Source organism: Sorex fumeus, unplaced genomic scaffold, assembly GCF_029834395.1.
Source record: "Sorex fumeus unplaced genomic scaffold, SorFum_2.1 ptg000130l, whole genome shotgun sequence".
Classification (NCBI taxonomy): domain Eukaryota; kingdom Metazoa; phylum Chordata; class Mammalia; order Eulipotyphla; family Soricidae; genus Sorex; species Sorex fumeus.
The window spans coordinates 5,945,134-5,958,415 of NW_026606187.1; the positions used below are offsets into that span (position 1 = coordinate 5,945,134).

At 52.2% G+C, this 13,282-nt stretch overlaps 1 protein-coding gene across 1 annotated transcript in view; it reads right to left on the minus strand.

The window, feature by feature from the left end:
- USP31 (ubiquitin specific peptidase 31) overlaps window positions 1-13,282 on the minus strand; it is a 61,270-nt gene that overhangs the window by 13,971 nt on the left and 34,017 nt on the right. The window contains exons 6-11 of the mRNA XM_056138773.1: window positions 10,291-10,435; window positions 3,265-3,445; window positions 2,084-2,195; window positions 1,593-1,687; window positions 1,075-1,152; window positions 389-518 (exon numbers count right to left, since the gene is read on the minus strand). Of these exons, the coding sequence (XP_055994748.1) occupies window positions 389-518; window positions 1,075-1,152; window positions 1,593-1,687; window positions 2,084-2,195; window positions 3,265-3,445; window positions 10,291-10,435 (741 nt within the window). The remainder of the gene's footprint in view (window positions 1-388; window positions 519-1,074; window positions 1,153-1,592; window positions 1,688-2,083; window positions 2,196-3,264; window positions 3,446-10,290; window positions 10,436-13,282) is intronic.

The following is a 13,282-nucleotide window of genomic DNA, read 5'->3' on the forward strand; positions in this document are numbered from 1 at the left end:
TTGCCCTGCACTCAGCTGACTTGGGTTTGGTCCCTAGTATACCATACGGTCCTCCGAGCACCATCAGGAATAATTCCTGAGCGCAGAGTCAGGAGTAAGCCCTGAGCATTGTCAGGTGTAGTCCCAAAACACCAAAGGAAATAAACAACCGCAGGAGTTCATTTCTTCCTCAATCCAGTTTTTCTAGAATTTTAAATGAATTTTTTTTAATTTATAAAATATCTTCACTAAGCTGCTCATTACTGAGTACACAGAACATTAATGAAGACGCCAAGACTCGTGGGAGCTCACCAGGGCTCACTTTGCTTGCAAACACCCGACCGCCCCTCAACCATGCCCTGGCCCCCTCTCCTCCTCCCCCCTTCACCCCGCATCCCCAGCCACCTACCCGCTCCTCCTTGGTGTAGAGCTGGAAGCACTGGGACAGGGTGCAGGTCTGCGGCTGGTGGTGGCGTTCCTTCTGCAGACGCACGCTCTCAGCATCGGGGATGTACTCCTCCTCGGTGCTCGCGAACAAGCTGGGGCGGGGAAAGCGAGCACTGATCAGAATGAGGGGGTCACATGGACGCCAAAGTCTCCAGGAGGCAAGCTATGAGTCTACCAGCGATGGCAAACATGAGACGACAGTGTTGGCCAACCTTTCCCAACCCAAACTCTTCTTCAGACGCTCTCAAGGAAAGATAGAAGGAGCAGGTGTCTCGGAAGCTGGCACAGGCACGCCAGTTAAGCCCCACCATCCCGTTACCTACGGGCATATGTCTGTCCAGACAGCTTTCTGGGGGCTGGTGGGCTTGGGACAAAAATCAAAGCCAGCACAGCTCCACTCCGTCAACCACGGCAGCCAGTGACTATTCTGGGGTCTCAGGGCTGCCCCACAGTGCACAGGAAAGGAACTGTTTAAGTGGAGGATGCGTGGCTACACACCTGATTATTTAGTTGAGAGAAGGGAGACCGCTATTTCGGCTAGCTGGGAAGATCAAAGGGACACGACCAGAAGAGAGAGAAAGAAGACAGAAGGATACACGACTAAAGAGAATCAAAGCAGCGCCTCGCCAGCACGCATCAGGTACTCACAAATCTTTTGTCTCCTTGTCCCATTCCACCACCAACTTCACATGCGCACTGCCACCCGGTCCGCAGGATTTTAATGCCCTGTGAAGCGGGGAGGGAAGTCACGGATTAGTCTCTGTTCTGCCTTCAATACCACCGTGTCCTGCCTGAAGCAGAAACCTGGTGGCCTTGAACCCACATCACTGCCCTCCGGGCGGCTTCCGGCAGTGCCCACCTTCCTGCACTGTAACTGACATGACTAACACGAGTCACTGTGCAGCACTTAATAATCAGACTGACAGACTCTTAACCCAAATGTCCTACCCAGAGAACAAATGTCCTCAGAGGGGACAGAACCCTCTGGAAGGCTGCCTGGTCACTCTGGCGTGCCTGAAGACAGTGGGCGATTCTGTCCAGTTTCCCAGACACAGCGACCAGATGGCAGCCGGCCTGGGGCCTGAGTCTACTCCTGTACCTTGTGACCCTGACATATCTATAAAATATAAATATATATATTTTTAAAAATCCACGTATTTTTTTACCTTTCCACTGTCGGGTGGCACAGGGGCTGCTCCTCCTGCGGCAGCAGGTACGTGATTCCCACCACGCTGACCACGCGCAGGCTGAAGGGGCACACCTGCGTGGATGGGGGAGGAGGGCCGGGCTGCGTCTGTCCGGAAGGGCACGGCCACGCGCAACCCCACGCAGCAGAGGGTCTGCAGGCTACAGCACGGCTGGACACGCTTCCCACGAGCCTGAGCACGTAGCTAAACAGCCTCTTCCCAGAGCGGGGATCTTGAACTCAGGCTCACTGCCCCCCTGGATGCACCTCCCTGGGCGGATCACATGGGAGGCAGGGGTGGGGGCCGGAGGGGCCAAGGGGGAGCCTCCTGGGGGTCTGAGACACAGGCGCTCCTCGACACTCGACGGCTTCGCGGGACAGTGCCGAGCAGGGCCTCCCCGGGGATCCAGAGGGCGGGGCAGGGTGATGGGCCCGTCTACCCGCAGCATGTGGAGCCGGAACACCCCCCACCTGAATGCAGACGGTGGGCCGCAGGAAGTACTTCATCTTCTCCAGGATCTCCTTCTGCAGCAGGTCCCAGGCGATGGTCTTCTCCAGGTGCAGCACAAAGGGCAGCCCGAACCTACGACACAGGCACACCGCAGTGGCAGGACGGCAACGCCCCGACTCCCCAACTCCCCAGACGGGGGCGGGGAGTAGGAGAGGGGGGAGCTGGCACTTGGGATGAAACTGGGACTTCGAGAGCGACTGTGGGGAGCGGAGGCTACTGCGGCGTCAACAGAGCGGCCTGGGGTTTCTGGGTGGGACTGCAAGGCTCGGACACCAGACGGCCTTCCTGGAAAGCCTGACACCGGCACAGGGTGGTGACCAGGGCACCAGGGACGGGGGGATCTGGGGAAGTGGCCCCTCTGACCGGCATTCAGCTGGGTCATGCGGGTGAGGGGCGAGTGCCGGGGGAACAGAAAGAGAGCACGGGAGGGCGGGCAGGCAGCCTCCTCCTGGCGGGACAGCAATGGGGAAGGAGTGGCAGCAGGGGCCGGCGGGCGTGAGTGCCGGGACGGCAGGAGGTGGAGGTTCTGTGGCGGGAAGTACCCTCGTTCTCAGCTGGTACTCCGGATGCCTGCTCAGTGGCCTGAGCACTGAGAGCTGCTTTATAGGGCTCTGCAGCCAAGTGGCTCTAGTGGGCAAGACCACAGCCCCACCTGCTGCTGACCCGACCGGCCCCTCGGAGCTCTCCATGCCCAGGGGGCCCTGCTCAGAGCTGAGTCTGTGCCGGCAGCACCCCCAACCCTGGAAGCCCCTCCCGCCCCTCATCCTTCCCGAGTGGATGCCGCCATCCCCAGTGATACACTTCCTGTTTGCTTAAAGGAGCTAAACTTGGAAGAGGGGGGATTCAGGGGGGGTCACAGAGTGACTTTTTTTCCAAATGGGGGGGAGCAGTAGGACAAGCGAGGCGGGGAGCGTCAGTTCTGAGACATCAAGACCCCATGGAGGGTTCTTCCCTGGGGAAGATGCTGGGGGCTGTCCCCCGATGCCTCTAAACACGTCCCCGGGTCTGTAAGTCCCCACCCCCAAATATCAGACCCGAAGTTAACTGCTGGGAATAAGGACCTGGCACCCCTATTTTTCAAGGCCACTTACAAAGAGCGACATGAAAGCCAGGGCACTGGCGGGCGAGCAGCTGGCCTTACCTCTTGCCCTGCTGCCCGCTGCAGGCTCGGTTGCACACCAGCAGGACAATCTTGCTGCTGCCTGCCCGGGCAGGGGGCACGTCTGCCTTCCCCTGCTTGGCGGCTGTCTGGTTCACAGAAGAGAGCCGAGGGTGATCCAGGTCGAACTTCAAGTGGTTCAGATTGTTGTTTAAGTGGATTCCTGATGGCAGAACAGAAACCTTCTTTTTATCTCTGGGGTCAGATTCTTTTCACTCATTTATTAAAAAGCAATGCATTCAACAGAAATAGGGAGAGGTTGCCCTGACGCTAACTGCGATCAGAAGAGGCAACAGATGACATTCTTGGAGATTTCTCACCAGCATTTCTCTGGCGACCATTATTTCCTTTGCCTTACCCACCTGAAAACTCAGAACTGAATGTCTACACTTCGGTGAATACTAAATACAGGAGAGAAACTTGCAGAGGTGATGCCCCAAGAAAGATGTGACGTGTGCCCACACATCCAGCAACCAAATACCTATTTCTTTTTTTAAATACTCAATATTCCTCTAGAAGCTTCTTCTCCTTGATCAAGTTTATAAGAAACAGAAGAGAAGCGACACTCACTAGACTCAGACCGTGACAGAATATGTTCACTTCATTCCAGCCAGCGAGCCTGGAGCCACCTTCATTGAGGGAAGCAAACCCTACATTTGACAGAACCGGCCGCTGAAAAGCTGGTCCTGACGGGTCACGAAAGCTCAGCTGCGCATCAGCCACAGCAACTAGACAGCCCAGCAGAGGCCTGTGAAATGCCGAGTCCCTTGGAATGGCGCAGAGCTAAGGGCCAAGAAAACGAGAGAACCAAAGACTCCCCTCCGCTACCATCACCGCCGCCAAGCACAGAGAGAACACGGCCAGAAGGAGGACAGAGAAGCCCTTTACACAGAAGTATTCCAGGAATTCTGACAATAACCTGAAACTCCTGAGAGATGAAAAACCAACCAAGGTACAGCTGCGTGACAGCAGTTCAAAAGAACAAGCGTGGACTTAAGTCCCAAATGAATTCCAGATGAGCCGAGTTTTAAAAAGCACACAGCAACTAAAAATTAGGAGCAACTAAAAATTAGGAACAAAATCCTTAGTGAGACAAAAAGTTTTTATTGAAAAAAAAATTTAGAGATGAGGGAGGGAGCGAGAGAGAGGAGAAATTGTGAGAGGGAGAGATGAAGGGGGGGAGAGAGAGAGAAAGAGAGAGAGAGAAAGTTAGTTCAAGAGAACACGAATTTCTCCAGAGTAGAAAAAGCCATAATAAAGTAGTTCATTGTTTGGGGGCCACACCCAGTTGTGCTCAGGGTCTACTCCTGGCTCTGTGCTCAGGAATCACTTTGTTTTCTTTTTAAGATGTTTAAGCACAAAACAAAACAAAAAAATCACACACACACACACACACACACACACACACACACACACACACACCCAAAAAACCCAAAAGCAGAGGAGAGTACATGAGGCCTGAACCTGATTTGTGGCAACCATCCAGAAATCAAACTAAAAATGGAGAAAGGATTTAGATGGACATTCCTCTCTGAAGGTCAGACAAATGACGGACATCATTTATTAGGAGGGAAACATATGAACAACACGTGACAAACTACTGGCACCAGACCTGGATAGCAACAGTCAAGGTCAGGGGGCCGGGGGAAAACGAATGTTGTCAGGGATGTGCCAAAACCAAACCACTTGCTGGTAGGAACAAAAAATAAAGCAGCCACTCTGGGAAAGTTCGGCGTTTCCTCGCACAGCTACACAGAGCATCACCCTGCCATCCAGCATTCCAACTCCGAGGACAATATCCCACCACAGACCTGCCAACGGGAATTACAAATTATGTGTCCCTTAACACCCACAGCAGTGCAGCCTCCTTAACACGCCCAAGGCAAAGCCAGGGATGAAGGGCTCAGGGAAATCCTCCACAGGGACCCTGTCGCTCTGGAAGTAGAATAGTCCTATCTGGTCTGACCTGGGAGGACTGTGCGCACAGCAACTTTTTCCAAGTAATGAATGGCCAGAGGAAGGAATCCCAGGACTCAGAACTACGAACTTAACTGGCCCTAACGCGGCTTCTGTCTTTCCAGCTTTTCCGGAGATTCCGCTGTGCTGTCTCGACCAGCGGCTGTCCTCCACAGAAGGCTCCCAGCCACCATGGATGATTGGCCACTCGAGATTGAGTAAGACGGGGACAATTAAAGAACTCCCAAATCCAATCAGCAACTTCCGAGGGCCTGGGTCCTGTCAGCCCTACTTTCCGCCCCTGATCAATGGTCTGCAGGCGGCTCTGAAACCCTGTTTACTCTCAAGGGCCTTGTCTGCTTCATGTCTGAAAATAAGACTGGGGCTGGAGCACAGCGGGGAGGGTTTTTGCCTTACACGCGGCCGACCCGGGTTCGATTCCCAGCATCCCACAGGGTCCCCCGAGCACCGTCAGGAGTAATTCCTGAGTGCATGAGTCAGGAGTAACCCCTGTGCATCACCGGGTGTGACCCCAAAAGCAAAAAAATAAATAAAAATAAATTAAAAATATAAGACCCACCTCCCAAGTGCAGGTCTGCGGGGGGGAGTCAGTCCTCACTGTCCCCATCACTGCATCCATCAGAACAGCCCCAGCAACGTCACGCGAAGGGGAGACCATCAGAAGTCTTCCTCTGCAGGCCTGATTTTTAAGCAATCTTCAGGCACACCCTCTAAGTACATGGACTTACATCTTTATATAATCTACATTTTCTAGCTCATAATGTCCTGTGTGTCATACTAAAATATCCTTGTGTTTATTTGGGGGCTACACTGGCAGTGCTCGGGGCTTTCTCCTGGCCCGGCACTCAGGTATCACCCCTCGGGGAACCATATGGGGGAGTCGAACCCTGGCTGGCCACATGCAAGACTAGTGGCCTTCCTGCTGTCTCTCCAGCACACCATGCTGGAGAGACATTTCTAAATCTCAGAATGTAAGGCATAGCCTCCCCTCAGAAAAACCATCGTTTTTATCTTTGCATTCTTTCAAGTTTTCTGACTCCCTTCATTGTAGTTTTTTTCCTCCTTCAAAGGACTTTGCCGTTTATCCGTTCTAGTTTTCTTTTCTTATCTTAAATCCATTTTGGAATGCCACACTCATCATGGGACACCTGGCCAGAATATGCAAACTTTAGAAGGGGCTTAAGCGGTCTTCGAAGAGGAGGGAGCAACTGAGCTCTCTGCCCTCTCCCTCCCCCTCCCCCTCCCACTCCCTCTCCCTCTCCCTGTGTCACTAGATAGGTGAACAGTCACCACACCTGCACCGGAAGGGCCTCAGCGCCATGTCCAGGCAGTGAGGAGTTACCACCTGGGGTCCTTCAGCAACCAGGGAAAAGGAGACATGAGTGAAAGCAGGAAGCAGAGAAGATGACAAGGATCGGAACTGACAGAACCAAGACCCAGCAGCGGCTTGCCACTGCGAAGTGAGGGGAGGAACCCGGGGACACCACTGTGAAGCGAGGGCCCGGGAACGGGCTCAGGGATGGGGCCTCTGTCTTGCAGGCCTGAGGCCCTGCGTTCCATCCCCGGCCACAGCCCACAGGCGAGGTGCGACCCAACAGCTCCGCTATTTGTGACCCCTGGTGTCATGACAAAGCACGGGGTCGCCAGTGCCCCACAAGCTCGTGACAGCCCCCGACAAGCACCACAACCAAGGGCGCCACTGGGGTCCTCAGGGCGGCAACAGCAACAGGAGGGACAGGAAGAAAACCCACCCCAGGGCCTCTCACCTTTACTCTCCCTCTCCTCCTCCTCTTTGTGCGGGGTAGAAGGCAGCTTTTCTCCCAGTAAATGCTTAAGGGGGTTTCTCCTTTATTAGTTTGATTAAAAAAAATGTTTATTTTCTGGTTTGTGGTGGCAGACCTGGCGATGCTGAGGGGTCCAAGTGTGATGTCGGAGATCAAACCGGGTCAACTGCATGAAGCCCTTTGCTACCTCTCCAGTCCGAGACACAAATATCTAGGCTCTGCCGTCATCTCAAGCATCAGCCTGGCTGTCATCGTGAGGATTTTATTGTATGCACTTTTAATTTCTCTTGTTATCTAAAATAACTTTCTTGGATCTTTATTTAGTCTTAGTTTTGGTTTTCTGTGGGTTATTTATTTATTTCTTTTTTGGTTGGCAAATCGATGAACAACGAGAGGACAGTGCAGTACAGTGCAGTTGGTTTGGCTGGGGTTTTTTAAAATTTTGTTTCGGGGTCACACCCAAGAAGTGCTCAAGGTTTACTCCTGGTTCTGCACTCAGGAATCACTCCTGGCAGGGCTCAGGGGATGGGGTAAACCGGGATCTAACCTGGGTTGGCCACATGCCAGGCAAGCACCCTGCCACTGTACTATCACCCTAGCCCTGCTTAGAATCACTTTAAAATTTTATTTTCACTTTCCCTTATTTGGTCTTTAATCTATTTATCCTAACTTTATTCAAATATTTTTTAATTAACTTACCCTAGCCACTAAAACTAGTATCTGTATTGATCTATTTTAATTGTCTCATTCATATCCTGTCTTTAATTTTAATCTAACAGTAAGCAAGGGCAAATTTAAGAAAATAAGAACTACTTCCACCCAGACCATTTTGTTACAATTTCTGATTTTTTTCTGAATCATGCATTTTTCTGTTGTTATTAAATTTAGAAATTATTTTATAACCATTATGAATATATATCGCATAAACCCCAAATCCTCCTTTGGATTCCTAGGCATGACAGCAAAAACAAAGCCAAGGAAAAACTAGAGAAATTGAAAGTTTATCCAAATTCAGTCTTTTTGTGTTCAAAAGACATTACAAGAGAGAGAAGGCAACGCAGCGAGCAAGCGAGACAGTCATCTGATAAGGTCAGGTATGCAGCCTGCATGAAGACATCTCAAACTCGAGAGCGAAAAGACAAAAGCCGCAACTTGAAAATGGACAAAGGACTTAAGACATTTCTCCAAAGAAGATTTAAAATGGCCAACACACATATAATAAAATGATCATCATTTTATATTGGCAAAATATAAATCAAAGCCACAGTGAGATATCTCTCCCCATTCACCAGAACAGTTAAAATGTTTCAAAAGGGGGGGGGGGATAAAAAAGGTTGGCGAGGATGAAGAGAAATCAGAACTCTTATAAAAATGCTGGCAGAGGAGACTTGAAAAGTACAGGGGCTATTTTTTATTTTTTTTATTGATTTTAGAGGCCACACCTGGTGGTGCACAGGGCTTACCCCGGCTCTGCACTCAGGGATCAATCCTGGTGGGCTCAGAGGACCCTCTCAGGTGCTGGGGACCCAGCCTGGGCCAACCATGTCCAAGGCGGGTGTATTACCCACTGTTTTATCTCTTGATCCCCAGCCCAGGGCGTTAGGTGCTTGTCTTGCATCTGACCAGCCCTGGCTCCATCCCCAGCACCGGATATGATCCCCTGAGCACCTCCAGAAGTGAGCTGAGTGACAGCAGAGTCAGAAGTAAGCCCTGAGCACTGCTGGGTGTAACTCCCCTAAAAACAACAACAAAAGCACTGCTGGCAGAACTATAAAGTGCGATGTATAGACCCTCAGGCAGTTTGATCGCTCATCAAATGATTAAATACACTATCACCTAACCCAGCAGCTCTACCCTGAGACATACATGTATCCAGGAAGTGAAACATGCCAACCGAAAACCTGATGGGAACAAGCAGGAAACGCCCTGGGAGAATGGACGCACCCCACGGGCCTCCCTAGGGCAGACTTCCTTCCAGTGCTGTCTCACTGCTCCCTGTGCAAGCTTCCACAGGGGGGACTCGAGAGAGACAGAAAGTGGCGCCTTAGGACTGAGAGGGATGGAAGAACCTGGGAGCGACTCAGGGAAGCACAAGGCGGGACCTAACGAGACAGGAGCTTGCCAGGTGAGTTCTCAGCCGGAGCAAACCCACGGAAAGCATGCGAAAGGAAGAGCAACTAGGAACGGGGTCTGCGAAGGAGGAGCAAGACAGAAAACTTCCTGAAAGGCACAGATCCTGTCCTGAAAGGCCACACACTCTCCCGAGGGCTCAGGGTTCATTTCTGACACAGCAGCCACCGGCAGATCCAGGCTGGTGGGGCGTGGACAGACCGGGTCAGGCCGAGCCTGGCCTGGCCGTGGGGAAACAGCACACGCAGAGAACGGCAAGACTCCAAGGCAGGAGGCAAGAAGCTCCAGCCACGGGCAGCAGCAGCAGGCGGGAGAAACGCACTGTGCCCACACTCTTCGTGAACTCCGAGAAGGGACCCAATAGCCGACGGGGAAGAGCTGGATCCAGCCCGGGCAGGAAAACGGCTGGCAGTGTTCCCACTCCAGAGAGCACACAGGGGAGGGCAGCATCTCAGGGGGAAGGCTGAGAGCACAAAGCCCTGGCATCCCCAGGGCAGCACAAAGCGCTGCCCCCTCCCCCAGGCTCTCGGGGGCTCCTAGGACTGGCCTTTCTCGCCAGTTCCCAGGGGCCAGGGAAATTCTGATTGTGGCCGAAGAGGCTGGCCAAGCCCGTGAGGTGCACTGCAGCCAGAAGCCATCTCAGAATGAGACGCGGCCGCAGGGCACGACCGGGAGGGAGGCACAGCCCGGTCCGACGCCATCACATCACTCGGTCCCACGTCACATCGCTGAAGCGATTTCCAGAAAATGGCAGGGACAATCTCTGAATCCTGAGATCACCCGTCAGAGGTAAGGAAAGGAAACGGAAAGGAGAGCAAGGTAGGCCAACCCAAGGTCACCTCCTAATACCACACAGGCCACGCAAGAGCAGACACGTCCACCCGCGGCCTCAGGAAGGAGGTCCAAGTGTGCACCAAAGCATTCAGGGAGTGAAGAGCCTCGTCTCCAGCCGCACCTGCTCCCAGGGCTCAGGGTCCCAGCAAACGTGGAGCACAGTCCCAGATGGAAAGGCAAGGCTGCTACCAGGATTTTAAAAGCACGGCCCCATCCCTCTGCTAGGGTGTCAACCCACAAACCCAGGTGGAATTATGAAAACCGATTCCAGATACTCCTTTACCTCTCTGACTGAGAATTCCTTCGGGCCGAAATATTTCTGGAGTCTCAAAGGCAAAGATGCAGTCACTTTCATGGACGGTCTCCAGGTCGTCTGTGTCACAAAAGGAACGATGGAACCCATCGTAGTACATTTCCGTTAACACGATCTAAAAATAGGAAAGACGGAAGGCAAGCAGTTGGATCACTGAAGGGTCAATGCAGATCGATCTCCCGACTAGAGCAGGAAGTGCTCTGGGACACAGAGCCCATGGGGACCAAGAAGGCTCACAGATGCCTCTCTGAAGCCTCCACTGCTTGTGATGAGAGAGTCTTGGAGCAGGACCCCTCGGGACTCGCGGAATGCCCACTCTGAATCTGGAAGCTTACGGCACTAGACCCAGAGCTCCTCTAAGCCCTGGCAAAGCGTCTCAGGCCATTTTAAAACCTAGACCCTTTGGTTCCACTAGGGACAGAAACTAGGAGAGCCACAGGGACTCTGACATACACCACTACTGGGGCTCCTTGAGGATGAAGTCCTCATCAGGCTCCAACACGAGCCCCTACAGCACTGCAGTTTCTTCTTTCTGGGCTAACACTGGATGGCCACACATACTTTCACTGCAAGAAAATTAAATCAACTCAATGTTCAACATGAAGAAATAAATTATATTACGGCCCTACTGGAATTACAAAGCTATTAACGATAAATGTACAAATATTTGCATTAACATGAAAAAATCCTGAGTAAATGAAAGACATGGTGGGTGGTGAATCCCATTTTTATAAAATAACGAATGTAGAGTATGCACAGGAAAAAGTAAATTAATACATAGCCTAGTTCTGAAACTAGTAACCCTCACTAGAAAGATATTCCACACAGTCTTTGTGGGGTTTTTTTAGGGGGGGAGGGCTGGAGGTTTTTGTTTTCTTTTCTGTGAAAGCAGTGCTCAGGGCTTATTCCTGGTTCTGTGCTCAGGAATCACTCCTGGCAGGGCTCAGGGGACCATATGGGGGTGCCAGGGATGAAACCTGGGCAGGCCATGTGCAGGCCCAGCACCCTGCCAGCGGCTGTGCTACGACTGCTCCAGCCTCCGAGTTACTTTCATTTTCTAAGTCATGTGGAAACTAGTTGAGTACTTGACAAAGAAAAACAAAAGATGGGGAGAAAACGTTCAAAGCCGGCAGGCCCCAGGCCCCACCTGTCACCAAGCCATCGTCTGCCCAGAACAACACCCACAGCTGTGCTGGGCCTCCTTCAGGCTGCGGGGCTGGCCCGGACATGGCTACAGCAAACACACAGTGAGTCTGTGAGGTCAAAGGGCCCGGTGGCATGCTCCACGGGATGACTAGGAAAAGCATTTTCGGCACAACCCCACGCCACCGCTAACGAACGTGATGACCACACTGCATCCCAAACTTTCGATCCATCAGTTTGATATCAGCCTCCACTTAAACCACAGGAAAAAGAACCCCTGGGGACTAGGGACCGGCAAGGTGGCTCAAACGTGTCTGCCTGCTCCGCATGGCCAGGCTGAGAGTTCAGCCCCGGCCCACCCCCGGCTCTGCTGTCGGGGCACCCTGGACAGCCCCACAGTGTGTGTGCAAGCGTGTGCGCAAGCACAAGGAGCCATGTGCTGGCAACGGTGCCGGGAACACAGCCCAGCACAGTGAGTCCAGCAAGCACTACAAGGAAGCCACTGCCCCCCCGCCCCCCCCCACACACGCCCCAGGTGCCAGCACCACAGCAAAGTGCAGAGTACCAGCACACACCATGGCCAAGCACGCAAGCACATCCAGCCAAGCGCCCCCCAGGTGTGCAGGGAAACAGTCATCACGGACAGGGGAGAGAAGGAGAGGGGGAGGAGGGAGAAAAGGGAAGGGAAAGGAGGGAGGAGAGGGGAGGGGCAGAGGCAGGCCGCACCAGAAACCTGGAACATACAACCAGGTTTGCCTCCTCTCCCTCCCCTTGTGTTCTTCCCCTGATCCCAAAGCAGGTAAGAAGAATCCCTGAGGTCTTCCGAGTCCGAAAGAATGTGAACACGTTCCAGGCGCGCCAGCACTTGGCCCGTGACAACGTGAGATGCTGCTGCCTGCCTTCAGGTATCGCTGCCGGCTGCAACTGGTTTGCTGTGGCAGCTCCCAAACGAGGCCGCATGAGGACAACGCACAAAACACCGTATTATTCAAGTGATTACACAGCAGCTCCCAGAGAAGAGGACTATCTAGGGACAAGTTATTCAGCCACTGAATCACCCTGCCTCAAGTCTACCCTGACTAGGGAACACTTGTTCAAACAAAACTGCAATGGTGAATGGAAAGTGTGTGTGTGTGTGTGTGTGTGTGTGTGTGTGCATGTGTGTGTGTATACACACACATATGTATGTATGTACATACATACACACACACACACATATATATATACAGGTAATACAGATACAACAATATATTTAAGTCACAATAGGCCAAGAGCGTTTAATTATAACTGGAAATATAACTACTTATCAAAAATGTGCCCAAAAAAGAAGGGTGATGCTCTAGAGACACAACTTTCTTCTGTCATTTCAATAATGCAAGAAACTGTCCAGATTTCATTAGAAAACAAACCCTTTTTTTTTCCTGGGGGAGATAGCGGTGGTGGTGGTGGGAAGCCCGCGGTGATGTTCAGGGTGTTACTCCTGGCTCTGCACTCAAGAATTACTCCTGGCAGGACTATATGAGGGATCAAGGAGCAAATCTGGGTTGGCAGTTTGCAGGGCAAGCACCCTACCTGCTGTACCAGCGCTCCGGCCCTCCTTAGAAAGCAAACTTAATTGCGCATTTATTACGTGCTGTTCTAGCAAGAAGCTCATCTTTATCACCATAATGGGATGGGCTTTTCAAAAGCCACCGGCTTAGTTTTCTGAACTTCAAAGCCTCTCTGAACTTCAAATCCTATGGGGCGCTCTTCCTCCTCCTGACACAGGAATCCATAAGGGTGATTTAAGAGATGTAAAGCAATTACACTTTATAAACAA